The sequence below is a fragment of the Ambystoma mexicanum genome, chromosome 6p (genome assembly GCF_040938575.1).
Source record: "Ambystoma mexicanum isolate Mex_15411 chromosome 6p, UKY_AmexF1_1, whole genome shotgun sequence".
NCBI classification, from domain to species: Eukaryota; Metazoa; Chordata; class Amphibia; order Caudata; family Ambystomatidae; genus Ambystoma; species Ambystoma mexicanum.
This window is the reverse complement of record NC_090935.1, coordinates 663866579-663890367: the sequence shown is the minus strand read 5'-3', so window position 1 is coordinate 663890367 and position 23789 is coordinate 663866579. Positions and strand designations below refer to the sequence as shown.

At 49.4% G+C, this 23789-nt stretch overlaps 1 protein-coding gene across 2 annotated transcripts in view; it reads right to left on the bottom strand.

Moving 5' to 3' along the window:
- The window catches only part of ZFYVE16 (zinc finger FYVE-type containing 16), a 1039436-nt gene that overhangs the window by 63363 nt on the left and 952284 nt on the right, over positions 1-23789 (bottom strand). For both annotated transcript variants that reach the window (XM_069627543.1, XM_069627544.1), the window contains exon 16: positions 18811-18978. In XM_069627543.1, coding sequence (XP_069483644.1) covers positions 18811-18978 — 168 coding nt within the window. The remainder of the gene's footprint in view (positions 1-18810; positions 18979-23789) is intronic.

Here is a 23789-nt window from a genome sequence, read left to right as displayed (position 1 = left end):
TCTTGATCTAGGAGTATGATCGATTGAAGGTTTTTCAGTAGATCGAGTGTGAGAAAGGTAGGTGCATATACAGCAACAATACCCCATGTGGTCCCCCAGAACTCGCCTTTCACCACGACAAATCTTCCCCTGGGGTCAGCCCAACAACCCCCAGTTGAAAGGGAATCCTTTTGTGTATTAAGACTAGTGCGCCCCTTAGCCTCCTTGAGAATCCCACAAGGAAAGCTGTTGTGTAATTAGACCTTTTGAAGAACTTGCATTCAGTCCAAGCGAGATGTGTTTTGGTCAGGAGTGCTATTCCACTTCAAAAGAGAAATGACTCCAACATGAGCCATCATTCGCAAGGAAGTGTGTCCAGGTTCTTGACCACATGAGCGCACTAACCTTTTCTCTCCTAGTACCATGGTCTTCTCATGATCCGTGTCACCCCGCCCCCACCTCTAAATGTCCCAAGTACAACCACAACAAAAACCTCGACCATCCCCACACTCATAGCCCCCATCCCCAACCAGAAGCACCAAACGTCAAATGGACGCGGGGGAACCATTGCAAATATGTGTGGTATAGCCGTTGAAGCGCGCCTTGGCCGGCCTCACCCCCCCACCCCCCAGGGGTTGCTTGCTCAATAACTCTAATTTGCTTCAAGAAACTAGTAAACATGGGTCTTTCCCTGCCTGACAGCTCTTCAGCTTTTGTCCGTCGCCAATGAAGCAGCTGTGGTGTCAGTAGGATATTCCATGGGTTGCGTCTCAAAGAGGACCGAGGAAGAACCCAACTCCAGCCACGGCTTTCCCCCTGGCTGCTGGAGTCTCAGTGCGGTCAGTACCAGAGTTTTCAGCCAGGCCCATGCCTCCTTCGGGTTGTTGAAAAGCTGAACCTTGCCTCCATGATAGACCTTCAGTTGTCAAGGAAAGAAAAGGGCATATTTGATACCCAATGAGATCAGTTTCTTTTTGACCGTATCGAAGGACTGGCACGCCTTCTGGAGTTCCCTTATATAGTCTGGAAAGAACCCAATCCGGTTTCCCTTGTAGGTGATGGGGCCCATTGCCCTCACCACCTGCAGCAGAGTGTACCGGTTCTCGAAGTTCAGGAGTCTGGCTATTATAGGGTGAGGAGAGGCCCTGGAAACTTGTCGGTCCGTTGGGATCCTGTGGGCTCTTTCGATGGAAAAGAAATTGGAGAATTTCTTAGGGGCGAATAAATCCGTTAGCCATTGTTCTAGTGAACACTCCATGCTGGGCCCCTCTTCCCTTTCCGGCACCCATAGGATGCGCAGATTATTGCACTGTGATCTGCCCTCACCGTCTTCAGCTCTACTTTTTGGGTGAGGGAGCTTCTTGGAGACTGCTGCCAGCTGCTTTTCCAACCTCTTGAACGCGTCCTGGGAAACAGATGCGCTTTTCCACCTCTCCCACGCTTGATGTGAGTTTCGACAGGTCTTGCCAGAGAAAGGGCAGTTCATTCGAGAGGCCATCAATATTCTCCTAAACTAAGGATCTGGACTCCCCGATGGCACTCAATGTCTGTATGTGTGAAATGAGAAACCTGTGTCTCCCCTCTTGTGCCAAGCATTGCCGGGGTGTGACCTGTGGCGGGCAGAGGGCCACTCAGTGTGTATTGATCGATTCTGTGCTGGACCCCCGTTTTCCTGGCTCTATCCTTGACCATGGCTTCTGCGTGCCTAACCCTGGAGACCAGCCACCGCCCGCCGCTTATCTGTGCACGATGTCCCTGATGCACCGGACCCCTAGGACACCACCTGCAAAGTGCATGCTCACAAGCTCTGTTACCCAGGAGATGTCCCCCGTAGTATTGGTGTGCTGCCGGACCCCCTTGGTGTCTGATGTTTGGGTCAGTCAGCCTGCAGTCTTTCAATCTGTGTGTGTCGGCCCCCAGAGACGACCCGCTGCCACGATAATCACCCCCGCGGGGGAGTATATGCCGTACTTCGTTCCTCTTCTGGGGCCTCGCTGCATGCTTCACCCCTGCAACACTTGTAGCCCCTTCTTGCCGTAGCTTACTACTTCTGTGGCCTTGTGCAGTCAGCCTTCTTCACTAATGGTTGCACGGGTACTCCCAAGTACCCCTTACCCCGAACCCCACTGATGTGCTTTTAGTGCTCCTCAGCCTGTGCAAGAAGACAGCCCCGATGAGTGTCACAGGGCACTGGGCTGCCCAGGGAAGGGAGACACCAGGCTGTCCCCGATCCACGAAAATCAAAAGGTCTGTTGGCTTTGTGTGTGTCTTGGTCCATCTGCTGGTGTCATCTGGCCTTCCTTCCCCCAACTTCAGGGTCACTGCACAGTTTTAGTGGGTGGTCCTCCCCAATGCGCCTCCGCACCCTGTGTCACTGCCTCCTGCTTATGCTGCCCACCTGGTGCTGTGGCCCCCAGGCTAGTCCTCCCCACTGGGTCCTCGCTGCAGCTGGGCCTCCCCTCAGATCCCTGGTGATTCTGTCTGCAGCTGCAGTGCTCCCTGCCAAGGCTGAATGCCTACCTTCTATTTAGCTGCTCCGGCACCCGGACCTGCTTGCAGTCCCAACCCGGAGCGCTCTTCACAGGGAGCTCAACGCTACAGGCCCAGCTCCCGTTGCCAAGAATGAGACGCCCCCCCTACCGCCCACTGCGGTTGTGCCTTAACTGCTGCCTGCTGTCCCCGCTCACATCGTCATGGGAACGGCCCTTGTGCTCCAATCCTTATCAAGAAGAGAGTGCCCGCTAAGGCATGTCTGCACCGGCCGCCTGCAGCTCTAATAAAGGCTGCAGTTCCAGCTGACAGACTGCTTCTTCTGCCCTTACCTCTGCCTCAGATATCTGGCTGCTACTCCTAATGCTCCCGGGGTTGGTCCAGAGCCATCACTCTCACCACAGTTCGCCCGGCCGCACTGCCTCTGCCGAGGGCAGCATCAGTCTTTCGGCCCGCCAAGCACCTCCACTCTTCCAATCTCAGTTGGCCACTCTCTCAACTCCCAGTCCCGAAGCGGGCACTGCAAGCCGACAGTCCTCTGCCGTCGCTCCAGTGGTCCAGTAGCACTTTGGGCACTGTGCCAAAATGGCACCCAACTAGGATCATGGCCACCAGCCCAGGATTGTGGGGTTCCCAATCCTGATCAAAAGTGCTGCAAAATGTAGCGGGGAGCTTCAGCTGTCACCCAGTGTCAGAATCCCTGCCAAATCACAGCAGAAAGCAGGATTTTTACTGCAGGATGTCAGCTGCCCCGGCGACACAGCAGAGGCTCACATCCTCATCCGATCGCTGCGCAACAGACTGTCTTGATGGATGAAGTTGTCGACACGGCATGTGTCGATTACGGCGGAACCTGTACGAGTCCTTAGATCTGTTCTTCGACGATCTGTGTTGGACGACTAGGCCAGCGATTTCCTTGTGGATGGAGGTAACCCACCACCAAGCAGGCTAACCGTCGACAGAGTCAGAGACCAACCCTTCTGAGAAGCTGGTCCCGCTGCCGCACAAGACTGTTGATGAGGAGGTCGATGGAGCGTGGTATTTTGTTTTGGGGATCTTCTCAGAGGAAGCATCCTCAAAGGACCTCAACCTCTTCTTACCAGAGGGAGTAGGCCCAGTGGGCCTGTCGGCCCTGAAAGAGACAGGACTATGCCCGGAGGCCGCGTCAGAGGCCTTCCATTCCTTGATCCATGCCACCAACTGCCAGTGACGGTCCTTCCATTTCTTCGACAAACAGGATTGACAGATTGAGCATCTGTTAGCGTTGTGGTCGGCGTGAAGACAAATGCATTTGAGGTGCCGATCCTCAATGAAGATATTCTTCAGGCCGCAGCTTTTACAGGACATGAAGAGGCTTTTCTTCATTGCATCCTTCATGGTCGAGGTGTTGAGGAGTAGGCCCAAGCCTGGACATGTGGCGCCACTGGCTGAATATCCGATAGTGGATTGAAGATCTTCATTGACAATGGGTCCCTGCTGCCTGTAGTCGCCACGTGGGGGTTTGTTTGTTTATTTATAATGCGCTAATGTACCCAGGGGTATCAGGCCGCAGCATTTACAGGAATTTTCGAAGCTTAGTTACAATACACAGAGAATATACAGGATACAAAAATATAGTACATAGTGTTATATACAAATCAGCAGTCATGTAATAGGGCAGTGATATACAAGTGGGCAGGAGGCATACGTGGTTACAGTGTGTACTGGTAAGGTTGGGCATTTCATAGTCTTAATGTGTCTCCCGTTTCAGCCAGGAGACTACCTTAGATCGGAAGTTCTCATAGGGTATATCTCAAGGTTTGGAGGCAGCGAGTTCCAGAGCTTAGCCGCTTTTACCAGGAAGCTGTTGCCTCCTTCGGTTGCCCGTTTGTAATGGGGAACAACTAGACAATCTTTGTAAATAGTTCTGACGGGTCGTTTAACGAGGACTGTCTGTGGAATCTGTTGATCAGGTAGATTGGGGCAGCATTGTTAAGGGACTTGTGGGTGAGTGATGCCGTTTTTAAGAGAATTTGATCTCGGGTAGAGAGCCAGTTGTTCTGTTGGCTGAGTCCTGTAATGTGCTCTCTTCTGGAAATTCCCAGGGCTGCTCTGAGAGCATTGTTCTGGAGGGTTTGCAACTTACTGGTGGTGGCCTTGGATGATCCCAAATACATTGCATTGCAGTAGTCGAGGCGTGACAAAATAAGGGCTCTGACAAGTGTCAGGCAGCTGGAGTTCGACAGGAAGGGTTTGGCTGCGCGGATTAATTTACACGTGTAGGCCGTGGACGATGCAAGAGAACTTACTTGTCTTTTGAGGGAGATGGAGAATTTCAAGAAGTGAAGCACGAAGACTCCCAACACTAGAAACGTGCTGCAAAATCTGAAGATGGCCACCAGGGGTGAAGCTTAGAAAGACGAGTGTCATTGGCTGGGGCAGTATGACCCAAAATACAATGATAGGCTATAGAGGAGACAAGCAGTTTAAGTTTAAAGCTAGACTGCTTTCTTTTTACTGAGGATTCTCTGCTTGGTGTCTGGAAATATTTGAGCAAGTGAATTCATGCAAGACCCTACATTTTGAAAGAAAAAGAAGTAGGGGGTGGTAACAAAAAACATTTGTCTGCAACAGGAGTAGAGAGTGTGAATGGTTAAGATGTCACAGTTCACAAAAAGTGGATCACAGGGTGAAGAAAGCACCTTCTAAGTTCACCTGTGGTATTACTGGAAGCACAGCTGGAGCTACAACTCCCTCATCTGGTGTCTTTCCAATGTGACATGAATCATCTTTATTTCAGTTTACTTTTGACTCCTGGTGAACCTTAGCAACCACCTGAATAAATCCAAGATTAATGCTATAGTGGAGTAAGAGGGCTCTGGAATTCAGCAGTCAATGGACCAGGTGTTATTTTGGATGCATTGTCCACTGCGTCAGGTGTATATGCTCTTTCCATGATATCACAAAAAGAGAACACACTACAAGCTCCTATTCATAGAAGCAGCTGGCACTACACCGGCAAGTAGTCTAGTGTTCCTTCATGTGGTTTGTATTCCTGCTCTGCAACACCTCAAATCAGGAAGTTAGCAGTGGGAGCAAGTGCAGTAGAGGAATGGAGCGTCTTTCTCCTGCTCTGCCCCATCTGCTTCCCTGGCATCCCTGCATACCTCAGCATGTGGTATGTCAAGAAGGAACAAGTTACTTACCTGTAACTGTTGTTCTCCAGCATAGGTCTGGCATGGATTCACATGCTCATGAATATTCCCCTTCAGGCTGGGAATCCTCGGTAAAGAAAAAATCAGTATAGTATCAGATTAGTTTCTGAACTGTCTTTCTTAGTAGTAACCAATCACTGGTCTCTGGGTCATATTGCCCACAGCCAATGACTGCCCTCTCCCTAAGCCCCTCCCCTGGCAGCCATCCTCACATTTGGTAGCACGTAAAGTGGCAGTAGGACCAAGTGAGGAGCCGCAGAGGGGTAGACGGGAGGGTTCGCATGTGAATCCATGCCAGACCCATGCTGGAGAACAACAGTTACAGGTAAGTAACTTGTTCCTTCTCCAGCATGGGGTCTGGCATGGATTCACATGCTCGTGAATTTAAGAATACATAGCAGTACACACATGCACAACCACGGGAGGTGGCAAGGCTCAACATTAAGCATTTCATCAACTCAACATTAAGCAACTCTTACCTCCTCACCAGGCCCACCTTCAGGCGTACAGGTTGCGCAGCACTGCTTGGCTGACCCTGGACTCCTCCCTGGAATCCCGGACGACGCAGTAGAATCTTGTGAAGGTGTGCGTCGACCTCCACTTAGCAGCCTTGCAGATGTCCAGCAGGGGCACACCAGACAAGAATGCCATGGTAGCTGCGATCGCTCTGATCGAATGGGCTCTCGGACGGCTGGGCAACGGTCGGTTTGCCAACCGGTGACAGTGCATGATGCAGCCGGAGAGCCATCTGGAAATGGCCTTCGAGAGGGCCTTCCCTTGGTTCACAGGTCCAAAGTTCACAAATAGCTGTGACGTCTTCTGAAACTCTGTGCGGTCCACGTAGAACTTCAGCGCTCTGGCTACATCCAGCGAGTGCAAAGTCCTCTCGGCCGGCGTCGAAGGTGACGGGAAGAAAACTGGTAACACCAAGGGCTCGTTGAGGTGAAAGTCCGACGGCACCTTGGGCATGAAGGAGGGGTGCATCCTCAGCACCACCCTCGTTTCGTGAAAAGTCAAGTATGGAGGCTTGCAGGATAGGGCCTGGATCGCACTCGTCGTGCGGCGGTGATGGCCACGTGAAACGCTGTTTTCCACGACAGGGACTTCAACGGTGCCGAATGCAGAGGCTCGAATGGTGGCCCCAGGAGCCTGGTCAGCACCACGTTGAGCTCCCACGCCGGGGCCGGGGCCAGAGCCTTCACTGGCAGGAATGAACAGAACAGTCCTTTCATAAACTCTTTCACCAGTCGATGAGACCACAGAGATGATCGTCCCGTGGTTTTGGTGTAGCGGGAGATCGCCGCTAGATGCATCTAAACAGGTTCACCCCTGCTCCTCCAAAACTATCAAGGACCACATCGACCCCCTGGCCCCTGCCTTGGCTGACTTTTGCAACCACTCCTTCGCCTCTGGAGTCTTCCCATCCCCCCCTTTAAGCACTCCCTTGTGCACCCTCTTCTTAAGAAAGCCTCTTCTGACCCCTCCTGCCCGGCTAACTATCGCCCAATCTCCATCACTCCCGTCCTGGGCAAGCTCCTGGAGAAACTGGGCATCTCCCAGCTTAACCTCCATGCTGAATCTGTTGGTAGTCTTCATGACCATCAATCTGGCTTCAGCGCTGCCAGGAGCACGGAAACTGCTCTCCTGAACATCTGTGAGGACCTTCTCTCGAACCTCGACTCCAACACTCCTTGTATTCTCATTCTGCTCGATCTCTCTTCTGCATTTGACACTGTCAACCATGCCATCCTGCTCAACCGTCTCCGTGATAACCTGGGTATCACTGGTCAGGCTCCGGCGTGGCTGACCTCTTTCCTTTCCAATCGACCCTCCCAGGTCCAATTGGGGTCCTTTCTCTCTGACATCTTTTTCTCTACCTGTGGTGTCCCCCAGGGATCTAATCTCTCTCCCTGGCTGTTCAACCAGTATCTGGCACTCCTTGCCCACCGCATCGCCACTCTCTGCCCCAACTTTCAGTGCTATGCGGACGATACCCAGCTCATTTTCAGGCTACCCTCGGCCTCCTTCTCTCTTTCCCTCATCTCCGACTGTCTGTCTGCTATCCAGCAATGGTGTGCCACCAATGACCTCTGCCTTAATGCCAGTAAGACTGAGATTCTACTCATCGGCACACCCACTCCCTCCTTCCCTGCAGTGCTCTGGCCAGCCTCTCTTGGCCCGCTTCCTGCTCCTACTTGCAAGGCAAAAAACCTCGGGGTCATCTTCGACTAAACACTCTACTTCTCTCCTCATATCTGACGTCTCTAAGACGTCACACTACCAGCTGCACCTCCTCAGAGGTATTCTTCCCTTCCTCTCCTTCCCCCAGAAGCTCATGGTCTCCAGAGCCCTGGTTCTCTCAAAGCTGGACTACTGTAACAGCCTCTATCTTAATCTGCCTGCCTCCACTCTCCGCCCTCTGCAACTCATCCAGAACAAGACTGCGAGACTTGTCCTTGGCCTCAAGCCCAGGGACCATATCTCTCCAGGACTGAAATCTCTACACTGGCTCCCAGTGGCTGCGAGGATTAAGTACAAAACCCTCTGCATGGTCCACGAGGCCTTCTGGGGCCTGGGGCCTAAATACCTTCAACTCTTTCTTCCTAAATATCTTCCTTCCCGAGCCCTCCGCTCATCTGTCTCCAACTCCCTCAGGGTGAGCCGCTTCTCGAAGCAACGAGCTGGGGGGAGATCTCGCTCTGCGGCAGGGGCCTCTCTCTGGAACAGCCTTCCTGCCTCCCTGAAACTTGAGGAGAACCATCTTCGGTTCCGGAAGCACCTCAAAACATTCCTCTTTGCTTCTGCTTTCTCTCCCTCTCTCCCCTGCTAAATTCTTCACTGAAACTGCACTGAACCTGCACCTGGGCCACTCTCACCGACTTCGGTCCTTGGCCCAGCCACTCTCCACTTGCACTGCCTCCCTGGCAACCCCTGCACTGGGGGGCTGTCTCTGCATCCCTACAGCTCCCCCCTCCTAGCACTTGTCTGCACTTACCTTCCACTTGCCATCACCTGGCCCTACTCATTTATTATTTATTTATTTTATTCTACTTACCCTGATCAGCACTTCCCCTCCTCCCCTTCCCCTTGCACTTTTTTCCCTTCCCCCCTACCCCTGCACTTGCGCGATCTGAATGACACCTGGCCTAGTAGGATCGTTGTCTGTCTTCCCCTTGTTCCCCCCTCCCTGCCTCGTCGCGCCTTGAAACACTTGTGTATAGGCGCGTTACAAATGCCATATCATATCATATATCTTGATGGAGTCAGGATTTAGCCCCGCCTTGGCCAGTGACAGCAGGTACGGCAGCACTTGAGGGGCCGTAATTTGCAGAGGGTTAATCTTCTGTGCACAGCAACAGACGGAGAACCTCTTCCATTTGTGTCCATAGCACTTGAGAGTTGAGGACACCCTCGCCTTCTGTGTCGAGCTTGGCTCCCAGAAACAGTGCGACCTGCGACGGAACCAGGTGGGATTTCGAGAAGTTTATGGAGAATCCCAGATCCGTGAGCAGTTGGACGGTCTTCGCTGTGTGCTCTTGTCCTTGCTCGGATGAGCCAATCGTCCAGGTAGGGGTAAACGTGGATCCCCTGCAGGCACAGCCGCGCCGCCACTGGTGCTAGGCACTTGAATACCCTGGGCGCCGACTTCAATCCGAATGGAAGGGTCTTGAATTGGTAGTGCTGCTGTTGGACCATGAATCTGAGAAACTTTTGGGGTCCTTTTAGAAGGGGGATGTGAAAGTAAGCATCCTCCAAGTCCAGCGAAGACAGGAAGTCGCCTTCCTCCAGCTGTCCCAGCACGTGCTGGAGGGTGACCATCCGGAACTTCTGGGCCTTGATGTGTTTGTTTAACCGATGCAGGTCCAGGATGGATCGCCACCCGCCTGTCTTCTTTCTGATGAGGAAGTATCGAGAGTACACACCGGAGCCTCTTTGGGACGAGCTTGATGGCTCCTTTCTTCAGCATCGCTCTGACTTCCAACAGCAACTGGGGGATGTGGTTTTCCTTCCTGGCCACGGGAGGAATGCAGGGGCACTTCTTTAGGAATTCGAGAGTGTGCCCGCAGGCCAGGGCGTCCAGCACCCAACAGTCGGTGGAGATGGACTCCCACACGCTGACGAACTTAGCCAGCCGGCCTCCCACCGGGGTGCTCAGGTGGGGGCCCGACGCTACGGCCGGTTCAGTCCTGCTTGGCAGCGGCCTTGCCGCCTTGGCCTCCTTGGCGACTGCGAGATCCTCCTGACTTGCCGCGTCCTCTGTAGGCCTCTTGCGACGAGGAACGGGCCACGTCATGGTACGTAGAGGAGCCGCCGCTGAATCCTTTGGAGGCACCTTGCTTGCCTCCGGAGTTCCGAAAGGGCGGCTGTCGTTGCTGCAAAACCCCCAAGGCCCGGGCCGTCTCCGTGTCGGACTTGATGGCCTGCAGCGATTCGTCCACTGTCTTTCCAAAGAGGTTATTCCCGTCAAAGGGCATTGCACATCCTGACAGAAATCCGTTGCCTTGAGCCAACCACGCCGTCGAAGACAAACGCCGTTGCCCAACTAGCGGAAACCGGTGTCAGCAATGTCATGGCTATTGTTATGGCGTGGTGCGACGCCACCTCGCTCTCCTGCAGGATCTCTAGGGCCTCCGCCCTCTTGTTGTCCGGGAGTGTTAGGCAGAAACCTGTGCAGTTCCCTTAGGGACCACTGCAAAAGATTTAGGACTACAGGTGGTTGGCAGTAAACCCAATTGGTAGCAGTCTGTACCACCCAGATTTACCTGGTAGCTGTGGCTGAGCAGTCGGACTTCTCTCAAGATGAGTTAGGCATTATATAGAGTACACACAATAGGTACAGAGATACAGTAGCACAAGCAAACACTGACCAGAGCTTTGGTGTAAAAGTATATAATTATTTAAGGACACACTTGTAAATTACGCTAACTCAAAGAGGTAAATAAATTCAACACACAGTCACTATTATATATATACAATCCTAATTACTTATTAGACAAGTCTTAATGAGAAACACCACTTATTTTCAGACAGAGGCAAGCGCTTAACATAAGATGGCCCTCTAATAAGTTATTAAAAAGGGAGGGAAAAAGGCAGGGTTATGAAAGCACACAAATTTCAATACTTTTCAAAGAACCACCGTGAGGCAGATTAGGCAAGGTCTACTGGGGAGCAAGGAAGTTCAAATGCCAGACCCACTCTTAGAGAAAGCAAGAGAAATGTGTCCAGGATCACACAGTGGGGTTATGCCCAAAGAGTCTTTGTAGAAAGTTCACAAAAGATTGAGATCAAGTCAGGAAAAGTTAGTTAACAGGTCCCAGGCTAGCCCAGGTTAGAAAGTCGAGGATTTACTGTCACCCCGAATGATCTGTCGCAAGGGAAACCAGGCGGGACACAGTACCTGAAAGTGGGAAGAACGCTCCAGCGGGGGCAGTTGTTCCTGGCAGCGGGTGCAAGTCAGTGTTTCGTCCAGAGGAAGAGGAGGTCTCGATGTGGAGGAAAGATGAAGGTCGTTGCGCAGCCATGGCCGAAACCAGCCACGGAGTTTCCCAGTTACAGGTTTCCCTGTTCTTCGCGGTAGTGGTAACCCGTGGTAGTCCAGTTGCCGGGGTGCTTGGCACAGGCAAGGCGGCCACGAGATGGTCCAGGAAGGCGAAAAGACGGGCAAACTGGTTATCCCCACCAGTCAAAGGAAGAAGACTCTCCGGATTGGAGATCTCCTCTGTCGTCGGGAAAAGTGGTGAGACGGTTCAGCAGGGCTCCACCGGTGGTGTCGTCGTTGCAGGTCAGCTCAGCTTCTCCCTCCTCTGATTCTTTAGGTCCTGTGGCGACTCCTGAAGTTCCAGTCCCCAAAGCCCTGCTTTTATGCAGAAAACTCCCATTCATTCAGCGTAGCTGTCACTCAAACATGCTAAGTGGTGAGCCGGCCGGCTCACCACTTGGGCCAATCACACAAGAGTGCGACTTGAGTTGCCGAGGCAACTCAGTCCAGGGTGCCTAAACCCCTTCCCACACCCCCTGTGGTACCCAGACAGAGTGGCACCACTTTTGGAGGCTTCTGTGGAGAAGCCCGCCAAAAAGTGGAACAAAGGGCTCGACTTGGGTTGGAGTCACAGAAGCGAACACAAGCGCCATTTTGGAACCAAGTTTCGGCAAAAATTACCAACCGGTGAATTTATATTAATTTAATAAACCGGCGGTATGTTCGAGGCTATATTAAAAAGTGGTAGCCTCGAACAATGGGAAAATCCCATAGGAATATATTTGCGGTCGAATATAAAAAGTAGTATCCACTGCCACCAGCCAAAACTCGGTCGGGGGGGGGGCTGGACAGTGCCCCCTCGAACAACAGACCCCGGGGCAATCGAATTGACCAGTACGTCCACAATAGGATGGTTTGTACTGGTTCTGTTCACAATTTGAGACTAGTAAAGCCAATGGTGACTTTACATGCCCTGGGAGACAGTAGTCCGTCCCAGGGTATGGAGTATATGTTTGGGGGTCGCTACGACACCCTTGGGTTACGGCATGGAGGGTGCTGTGTAACCCACATACCAAAAACACATGAAGCCCTATGGGGTAAAGGACCCCATAGCCCATAGAACACATACAAAGTCAAAGGAACACCTCAAATCATGTCTAAGAGTGGGAGGAAAAGAGTCTCACTCTTAGCAGGAGAAAAAAATAAACCCCAAAAATCCAGCAAAGCTGCTGGGGGACTCACTAGGTTTGGGGAATTAGCCTTTACAGAGAATTCTCCCTAACAGGGAGGACGTCCAGCAGAGGAGCTATCTTAAACCAAAGCTCCCTGTCGTACGCTTCAATCGTCGCTGCCGTCGCCCCATGGCGTCCAGTTTCTTCCCCTCACCGTCCAGGGGGGAGGAGGAGTTGGAAGACGAAGCCGTAGCCCCTGCCGCCTTCTTCTTGGCCGCCGCTGAGACGACCGAATCCGGGGTCGGCTGAGCCCTAAGGCACAGAGAGGCGGAATCAGGGACCCAGTACTACTTCTAGTACCGGTCTCTCTTGGCAGGAGTCGTGGACGGCTTCTTCAGGTGCGATAGCCCCTCGTCCCAGATGTCATCTAGTAACAGGACAGAGAGGACCATCTTCCTTTTGGCCTCACGCTGTTGGTAAAGGAAACCTTCCTTCTTCTGTTCTTCGGGGCAGAGCGAGAAGAGCTTGGATGCCCTGGCAATCATGGCATGGAAAGAGCCAATTTCGTCGGGCGGGGAGGCCCGAGGAGGTGGTGGTGATGGAAGGTCCATCCCGTCGTCACCACCATCCTCATCCGTCCCCGTCGTGGCCGTCTCCGTTCCCGTGTCCTCCCTGAGATCAGGGGAAGGGAATAAAGGCTGCGAGGGCCGTGCAGGCTGGAAGGGCGGGGAGGGATGAACTCTTCTCTGCTTGTTTGGAGGGCTCTCCAACGGGCCAGGTTCCGCTGGATCTTCCGTCGGGGGTACAGGTAACCTGGTCCTTATCTCCGTACCTAAGGCCTGGATTGCCATCAAGATGGCTCCCGAGTTGTCCTGGGGCTCGGGTACCGGCTGCGACGGGCGCGACGGTTGGGGAGTGGAATCCTCTGCCTCCACAGGACCCTCGTCGGCGCCACCCTCGCTCTCTCCGTCTGCCTCGTCGGGATCCCTTCCGTGGGACCGGACCACTTCGAACTTCTTGTTGAGGACCTTCACGACCCCAGCCAGCTCCTCCGCAGAGGTTGAATCCCTGTCCATGATAGCTACCGCCCCCCCCTCTTTTTCCACCGGGGTTCTCACGGGGGTCTTATCGATGGGCTGAGAAGAGGATTTCCTCTGCGGTGGCAGGGAAACTCTGGGCCCGAGGTTGCCTCCACTGGGGTAGCCTCTACAGTAGGGGTCTCCAACCTTTACGTTAGCTAGAGCTACTTGTAGTGGAGGCCAACAGTGGAGAGCTACTAGCGGGCGATATCGGGGTGGGGATATTTATAAACCTCTGAATTTTTTCCAATATTGTTTTGGCCCAATTATTTCCTCTCTATAAACAGATGGAATAACATATGCCTTCACAATTATATTATCAAAAACCTCTTTGTTGCATAATTATTTATTAGTAGCTGTCTCAAAAAGACAGATATTTGTTGGACTACCACACAAATATCCTGTAATTTTTGTGCCCTTCCTTTGCGTTTTATGCAGGCTTTCTACATGCTAGGCACACTATTGTTTTCCAAATGTGCATTTCACATTTCCATAAAAAAAACAAAAGTAATTTCCAAATTGAAAAATGCTGCTTGTGTTCACTAGTTTCCCTTGAAATGTTTTTTTTGTCAGACACCACACATACTCTGTTATTTGTGTGCCCATCTGTGTTTTAGCACAGGTTATATTTATAAAGATGTTATATGCTTGTCAAACTGGTTCATCACAAATAAATGCTTCTGTTGTGCTGACAGCAGTTTTTAGGAAATTAAACTGTGGGTTCATGGGTGCCAACTTTTGATTTTCACTACAGGGGCAGAAATATCCCCACCTCCATCCTGAATATAAGCAAGCAACCAGCCCAACCCATACCCTGGCCAAACACATTTTATAGCACTTTTTCTATGATTCCAGTGCTACGCAGACGACACTCAGCTCATTTTCAGGCTACCCTCAGCCACCTCTTCTCCCTCCCTCATCTCTGACTGCCTGTCCGCCACCCAGGAGTGGTGTGCCGCCAATGATCTCTGCCTTAATGCCAGTAAGATCGAGATTTTCCTCATTGGACCACCCGCTCCCTCCTATCCTGTCACTCTTTGGCCGGCCTCCCTTGGCCCTCCTCCTGCTCCCACCTGTGAGGCTAAAAACCTCAGGGTCATCTTCGACTCCACACTCTCCTTTTCTCCTTACATCTCTGACATCTCTAAGAAGTCACACTACCAGCTGCACCTCCTCAGAGGCATTCTTCCTTTCCTCTCCCTTCCTCCAGGTGCTCAATGTCTCCAGAGCTCTGGTTCTCTCTAGGCTGGACTATTGCAACAGCCTCTTTCTAAATCTGCCTGCTTCTACTCTCCACCCTCTGCAACTCATCCAGAACAGGACTGCAAGACTTGTCCTTGGCCTCAAACCCAGGGATCGTATCTCTCCAGGACTGAAATCTCTGCACTGGCTCCCAGTGGCTGCGAGGATTAAGTTCAAAGCACTCTGTTTGGTCCACAAGGCCTTCTGGGACCTGGGGCCTGCAGCCTCAATACCTTTAGCTCTCTCTTCCAAAATATCTTCCTTCTCGAGCTCTTCGCTCATCCGCCTCCAACTCCCTCAGGGTCAGTCGCTTGTCCAAGCAACGAGTTGGTGGTAGATCTCTTTCCTCGGCTGGGGCCTCCCTCTGGAACAGCCTCCCTGTCTCCCTGAAACTTGAGGAGAATCATCTCTGGTTCCGGAAGCAACTCAAAACCTCTCTCTTTGCTTCTGCCTTTTCTCCTCCTGTGCCCTGCTGACTTCATGGCCGATACTGAAACTGCACTGGTCACCTGGCAACCACCCCTGCTCTCAAGCTCAGCCCCCCTCCCAGTCGCACACCTGCACTGCCTTCCTAGCAACCCCCCACACTTTGGGACTGTTCTGTACCCCTAGAGTTCCACCACTAGCACTTGACACCTGATGTCTGCACTACCCTTGCACTTGCCACCAGCTGGCCGGACGCTACTGATTGTTATTTATTATCCCATGTACTGCACTGTCCCCTTCCCCTCGCCCGTACTTTCCTCCTTCCCCCTTCACATGCACTTGCGTGATCTGAATGACACCTGGCCTAGTAGGATCACTGTCTGTCTTCTCTCTGTTACCCCTCCCTTGCCTCGTCGCGCCTTGAAACACTTGATACGGCATTTTGTTTTGAATATATAACATCTCAGCATCGGTCTGTCAACCTGCTGAGCTACCCTGGTAGGCGTCTATTGTACAGTGTGTCTATGGATCACTTAATGTACTAAAAGTGGGTCTACCTGTGTCATGGAAGTGATTTAAAGTGGAAATGTACAGTGTGGAGTTTGGAAAGATGCCACCTGAAAGAAATTGCACAATTTTTTAAATATTACTTTGAACATTTCCAGGCGAGCAGCAGCGCTACTGTGATATTTTCATTGCGTGGTCACAATGATCCTGATTCTGCCCCAACCCCTCTGACATCTCTGGCAAACAAGAGCAGCTTGCTTAAGCAAGACAGTGTCAGGGGCGCACAAGGCCAACTCTGGTACTACAGGCAGCCTGCAGAAGCAGAACGTGATACTGACACCTGTCAGGGAATTTGCAAGCAGCTCCATGTGGCACAGCAGCCAAGCTCCCCGCCCACAAATGGGACCACCAGGGTTCGGAATCTGATCAAGGCAAATAACTGCAAAAACACAAAATTAAATTAATTAAATTAAAAAAGTGTTTCTTTTTCAGTATTTCCAGCGCGGGTGACTGAAGAGGCTCAGGCGAGCTACTAGTCGCCCGCGATAGACTGTTTGGCGACCTCTGCTCTACAGGCTTCGCCAGGGCCACCACGACTCCCTCGATAGAGGCCTTAGCCAGGTGAATCAGGGCCTTAACTCCTGTGGCGCGCCTGAGGCCTTCACCTTGGGGGAAGGGTCACTGCCTCGCTCCCCCTCGGCTGTTTCCATCAGAATCGACCGGGGCTTCTCCAGGAGCTTACCCGGGTTCTCCGACTTCCTCTTTCCCGAGCCAGAGTGCTGGCTCATGGTTGATGGCGTTGGTGAAAGCACGCCCTGCCTGGCAGCCGAGGAGCCTGACCGTTAAGCGCTCCCGGTGCCCACGGACTCGCAGTGGTTAACCTTCTGTTGGGCCCCCGTCGCCGGAGCGCCCTCAAAGGACTTAGAAGACAGATCAGACCTCTTCTCACCTCCTTCCAGCCAGTTGGTGAGGCGGGTACGCCGATCCCTCATGGTCCGTTCCGACAAGTTCTTGCAAAGCGCACAGTCCTTCTCCACGTGAGTTTTGTCTTCGTGCAGGCAGTAGAGGCATCTAGAATGTTCGACCTCCTTGAAAACATTCTGCAATCGCATCCAGGGCAGTTCCTGAACAGCTTGGATCCGGGCGTCGAGTTTCCTTTGTCCTGGGCCATGTCCACAATATAGGCCTCAAGGTCTTCTGGAATCCTCCAAAAGCGTAACTCGATGAGAACTTCGCCCTTGAGGGGCGTAGAGAAATCCGAAACTGGTCCCCATTGATCCGAAGTAGAAACAGCCGGTCTTGAGGCTCGATTGACCGACAAAATGAGATAAAACTCCTTGAAAAATCACAAAACGTAGTAAAAGCTCGAGAGCTATAGCGCGAGGACTCCCAACACTTGAACATGTGGTAAAAATCGGAGGATGGCTGCCAGGGGAGGGGGTTAGGGAGAGGGCAGTAATTGGCTGGGGGCAGTATGACCTAGAGACCAGTGATTGGTTACTACTAAGAACAGTTCAGAAACGAAACTGATACTGATTTTTTCTTTACCGAGGATTCCCAGCCTGACGACAGGGAATATTCATGAGCATGTGAATCCACGCCAGAAAAGTATTTGTACTGCGCCAATCACCAGTGCAGTGGTCATATGGCATGGGGCCTGTCCTGTTAGTGGCATGCTGTGCCCCCACCAGGGGTGACCAGACAAGCTACGGGGAATGAGTTCCCCAGTGAGTGCATTGAGTAGTGCATGGTGCAATTACTGAGGCGTGTGGTATCCCATTGATGTATAAAGTAGTTGTCTACCTGAAGAGCAGATCTTTCAAAAAACACAAATTACACACTAATTCCTATGGGAAAATCTTAAACTTTGTGCTGTGAAGGTCCAACATTCATGCTACTATTTCCAGGTTAAAACCAGGAAAAAAGCATGTGGTTCGTAGTAACCCTTAACTTTACACAAGAAAAAAATGGTTCACAAAGATCCAGATGCTAGAAAATATGTCAAGCCTGTTGTAATACAGAGACATGATAAAAAGATAGCCCAGTAATAACCCACTACAGTAGTTGGAAGCCTACCACTTATAACTCACTGGCAAGAATGATTAGGACTGGTTACAAGTGGAGCCATATACGAAGATAATGAGTATTAAATGAAACACTGTTAGAATAATTGCTAAACATTTCGCATACTAGCAAGAACATTGGAACCGAGGGGAAAACACATTCTGAGCCGGCTCCAATCTTTGGAAAGTAAGCATATGACATCAAACTTTATAGTTATAACTTGTAACTAGAGATGGAGCGTTAAATGTCATTACAATATTCTGTGTTGTGATAAAAGAAAATGAAAGAACAATGAAAACCTTGGATCCTTGTTGGAAAACTGCAACAAGAGTATGAAGTGATAATGAACATCTGCAAATATCAAAGAGTACATATGGAGCATAACATGGAAACCAAAGAACCTAGGTGGCATATTTGTGACAAGGGTGCACAGTATTGAAGACACAAATTCCAAAGACATCAATGAATACAGTGCATAAAAATGGCAATGAAATAAGCAGCGAAAACCATGGAGCCATGGCAGAATAATGCGGTTAAGGGCATGCAGGGATGACGATAGCATGCTCAGCAAACAGATTAAGTACCTGAGGAAATGTGAGCTAACTTGGCGCGAGGACTCGGGCATAAGATGGAAATAGCCAACATATGATTCCAATAACTGACAAAGTATGGAGTGCCCAGGAATTTGATGGCACAAGCTAGCTCATTGTGTGAAAATGGTAAATGGTGGTAGTACTTTAGCATAAGAAGGCACAACCAGATTAGGCTGTGAAAACGTTTACTACATAAACGCCAAAAAGATACTGACTTTGCTAATGCTCTGTGGCCTTAAGCCTCAAAGGATTTAAATCTCCCAATGTGCATGCCTTACCAAAGTGTGATCCAATCAAGAAAACTAAAACATAATGGAAAGACTTTCCTCACCACTAAAAGCAGTTTATGCAAAGGGCAGAAAAGCCTACTTCATTTTCTATTAGCCGGTTTGTTGCTAGATCCTTCTGTTGATATAGTCTTTAAAAAAGCTATGCAGTCTACCTGTACATTTGTTGACGGGCACCTATTCCAGTTTAAACCCTCATGCAGCATATACACAAACAATCAATGCCAAACAAATTGCTTTAACGAAATCGCCAAGTTGGTCAGTGTGCTACATTTGCGGTGCATATGATTAGGATTACCATATCAATATCCATTGAGATTCGAAGGGAGATCTTGTTCATTCCATGTTCTTTAAGTGATCTGAGGTTATCACAAAGAGCAGCAGTGCAGGCTGTTGCTATTTCTTTTGCAAATTGAAAGTAGCTCGCTTTCATGGATAAATCATGATTTCTCAGAAGGTAGAAAACCTGAAAATCAAGAATTCATCTTTGTGAACAGTGGTTCTGTCACATGAAAGGCTTTAATATTTGTAATAACATTTCAACCTAGAAAGTCTGAACAAAGGGCGAGTGGATATGCTTCACTTGAGATCATCCCAGCATTATATACACCAACCACAGCTCAAATGATAAAATAAATATCACATTGAGAAATATACTTTGACCGCAATGGCAGTTGGGGGGTGAAGAGCACAAGAGTGAAATCGGATACATATGCATGCAATGTAGAAAGCCTCAAACACCACCCTATAAATAAATGAATAGAACCACCCTATAAATAAATGAATAGCACCATGAACTGGAGCATATATTACATACAATTATTAGCCTTGATAAAGTTCAAATAAGAGCCTATGAAGCACAAAGAAACTTACTTCAAAACACTTACTCCACTTCTGCCGATGGCACAATCTCGGGAGGATGGCACAGGGGCAACATGCTCGCCTTGGAAGCAAGACAACATGGAGCACCAGAGGTTCGACCCCCAAGTCCGTGCTTAGAAATCTCTGGGTATTAAGCGCGTTATAAATAACCTATCATACCATATCATACTTACCAGACTTCCGCATCACACACTTAGCGTACTTTATTTCTGTGCATTAATACTAGTGTAGTACACAGCATTTGATAGCAATTGCACAAACTAAATCCCCTCAAACTGCTGGAGTAAGCCCAAAGAAAAGAGCTGTTTTTGATCTCATCACCATAATGAGACGATGAAAATGTTTGTATAGGTTATGGACGCTTGTTTCAAATCTACGTCCCTATTGCATGATGAACTGTCTTCTGCACACTCTTATTGTGCAAATTGCCATATTTTGCACAATTGGCTCTTATTTGGTGGCACACTATCCCCCGATTTCTGTGTTTTAAGTTATTACTAGCCCTGGAGCATCCATTAACGAGTTATAGGCACTTGTAATTCATCTTCGCTTCACTGAGTGTTACTATGCAATTGGTTGTACTTTACAAAGTTCTACACCAAAGCCATTGTAAACTAAAAAAGGACCAATTGTGCCTTCACTAAATGATGTGTTTTCAATAGTGCAAAAGAGCTCAAGTATTGAATAACAGTAAACTCCAATGAAAAATCTTAAAGCCCATTACTCTGCTTTGAGTGCTTTGAGAACGGAATGCTGACATTCTTGAACAGTAAATAATTTAGCGAGGTTTAGGATGGGGAGGAAAGGGGGGGGGGTGACCTGCTATCACCTAGCAGCAATATGGATATGTAGATGGAGAGAGACACGTGTGATATATGTAACTCATTCACTCTCAATATACTTACAGTCCCCACCACCTTAAACGTGCCCCTATGAAGGATGCCTGGTGCTTAAAGGACCAAGATATACAGCCTTAACAGCCAAAGGTTGTCAGAATAACTATGCATAATCCGATATCATTTCTAGTGTTTCAAAGTAACAAAAACCTCTGAAGATTCATAGGTATTTCCTATACCTGGACAAGTATCAAAATGACCATTGTGATGAGCAGGATCTAAAAGTAGCTGCTGGCTAGAAGGGGTCACCCATAATCAGGAGCTACCGCTGGGGAACAAGGAGCTAATACACAGTGTGAAAATCTAACTTCCACATGAGACGTGAACTATAACAGGCGGTCCATTGTGATTGATCATTTATGCTTTAAATATCTTCTAGATGTGTCCTAATGCTCCTTGGTACGAATTCCCAAGCAAAGGTAAGTGTGTATAGCATGGCCTTGCAAGGGGAGTCAGAAGAAGTATCAGTTGATGTCACAATATTCAGGCTCTTCAAGGCTTCTTAACAGTAGTTAAATAGCTTTCCTCAAACATAAATCTCAATTTAAAAAGATCTGTTATAACCTGCTTTCGATTGTTTACTTGTGTTATTGCGATTCATACTACGGACCGCTGCCATTTTCCTGGTCTCTGAGCGCTCTGGCTGTGCTGAAAAGGAAGTAGGGCTGGGAGGGCCTAGTTAGTGGGATTGAGAGGGAAAAACACTAGAGAACTTGTTGGTAGCTTCTATTTGGAAAAATAGGTATGTGGTGTTTGGTGTACGAGTGTGTATGGGGAGATTTATGTGTGGTTGGTTTAGTTTCTTGTTGGGTGTTGCGTAGTTTGTGCAATTTGTGGTGGTTTTGCAATAGAGGTATGGGTGCGTTTTGTTCTTTGCTTGAGGGTGAGTATGCAGGATATTTGAGAACTAGTAGGGTTAGTGAACAGTTCCATCAAAATTAAGCTAAATTAAATACAGTGGCTAAACTCAAAATTCAGCTTAGTTCAGTGCAGTGGCTACACTTGTAAATCATCTAAATGCAAAGCAGTAGCTACACACAAATTCAGCTACATTTAATGCAGTGGCTACACTCAAAAAATCATCTTAAATGCAAAACAGTGGCTGCACTCAAATGCAGCTAAATTCAGCACATAGCCTTAGACATAGCCTTAGACTCTAAGTGCGTGCTGAGTTGGGGGGTGGGGGTTTGGCTCTGTATGGGTGCATGTTTGTGTGTGTGCTCAGTTGGGGGGTCGGGGGTTCGGGTCTGTATGGGTGCATGCTTGAGAGTGTGTGTGTGCCGAGTTGCGGGGTGGGGGGTTTGGGTCTGTACGTTTGCATGTTTGTGTGTGTGCTGAGTTGGGGGGTGGGGTGGTTCGGAGTTGGGGGTGGGGAGTTCGGGTCTGTATGGGTGTTGATTTGTTGTGTTTGGTTGGGGGTTGAGGGAGCCATGGGGCATAGTGTATGGTTAGGGGTGAGGGGGCCATGGGGCATAGTGTTTGGTTGAGGGGTGAGGGGGCCATGGGGTATAGTTTTTGGTTGGGGGTGAGGGTGCCATGGGGCATAGTGTTTGGTTGAGGGGTGGGGGGCATGGGGCATAGTGTTTGGTTGAGGGGTGGGGGCCATGGGGCATAGCGCTTTGTTGAGGGTGCCATGGGGCATAGTGTTTGGTTGGGGGTGAGGGTGCCATGGGGCATAGTGTTTGGTTGAGGGGTGGGGGGCATGGGGCATAGTGTTTGGTTGGGGGTTGAGGGAGCCATGGGGAATAGTGTTTGGTTGGGGGTGAGTGGGCCATGGAGCATAGTGTTGCACTCTGAGAGTGAACCCAATAATAAAGCTAAAACAGGCACAGTTAGGAGATGTACATCCTTTGCTTTTTGAGGAAACTTGACTCAACGAAGGCCATACTCCTCTTGGGCAACCCAAACAGCAAACTATAGCAGTCCAAAATAACGGAATGTCCAATCTAGGGTCAATAAAATATATATAAGTTCATTAAACAGACGAGATACAATAACTAAATAGAAAGAAATTATAACAATGGAAAATGTGTAGTACAAAATGTAAGTTTGAAATGCAAATAAAAATCGTTACCCCTCAAAAACATATTATTTTTCCATGTGTTTAATACAAATTGGGGGTTTAAAAAGCCTCCTGCCATGCCCTGCCTACCGCCCCGCCCACATTTACTTATTGGCCCATTATAGCCCTCATGTAAGGTACTTTCGGCCCTCTGTCAAATTCAGCTGTGCACCCCTGCCTTAGAGGCTGCAAAAAACACTAATTGGCTCAAATGCATAGGGTATTTTTACAAGTATGGCAATGTCAGAGGGATCCTAGCCTCGACTGCATTAGCATTCTGATTAAAGAACATTACGAGGACAAAAAGTGACTTGATTCTCTCGGCTGAGTAGACTCCAATATTACCTGTGAATGTGTGAAGAAGCCCTCACTCTCAGTTACAATACAAATGAGTTGCATCTACAGCCAAGTTAGATGTGCAGTAAGAAGGACGCATACTATTGCTGCAGTGAAGTGTACCAGCTGGAGTAAGGCTTACTTAGTACACCTCGTGCTTTTGCTAATCTCCATTTAATACACCTCTAAAGCTCCTCTTGCAACGCAAAAGGTCCTCTACACTTGCCCTGCAACACCATCTGCATTCAGTATTCTAAATATTTCTTTCCCACTCGCTCACTTCAAGTATCTTCCTCTGGGAAGCAATGCTTCCTCATGTGGCAGAGCCATCGTTAATACTGTCCTCTTTAATGTAAAATAGGTTTCCAAGCACCCACTTTTTTATTGCCTCGAAGACGAACCAGCATTTTTCAGAATCTTTTTGACAGTAGGGTACCTAAAATAAACCGCCGGGTAAAAAACTAAAAAGACAATCCCTTTCATATAGAGAAGCAGTAAGGCAACACGTAACACAAGTATATAGATAGTAACGTCTTAAAGCACCCGGTAAAGCAAGCCTCTTTTATTAACGCAGGGATCAATCATTGGTTAATACGTTGGGTCGCTGGAAGCAGTAAACACTTTCAGCCCAGATATCATTTGGACATTATGTATAGGGGATGAGGTTGCAATAAGATTTTTCCGTTTCACTGAAATGTGCAACGTCATTCATCCATGCATCCTGACGATTTCAGGTTGTTTTACCTCGGCTGAAATGTTCGTGACGGAAATTACTGCATGAGAAATGTACATTATACACGATTGTTCGTACATTTCCCATTCGGACATCTATGGTAAAACAACCCCAAATCTATAGAAACCCTAACCCCCCGCCCACACCCCCAGGTTGTAGCAGTGGCTATAGCTACAGATTTTCACAGCAAAGTAGGTTCCTTTCACCAGACTACATATGAGAGAGAGACCCAGAATTTTGCTGCAAACTAGTACCAAGAGACGCAACCACTGTACAGCTCAGTATTCCTAGAGCAGGCAGGATGGAGAGGCCGTTGTCGATATATACTTCTCTCACCTAGAGTCACTTTCTGGATTTGGGAACCCCGG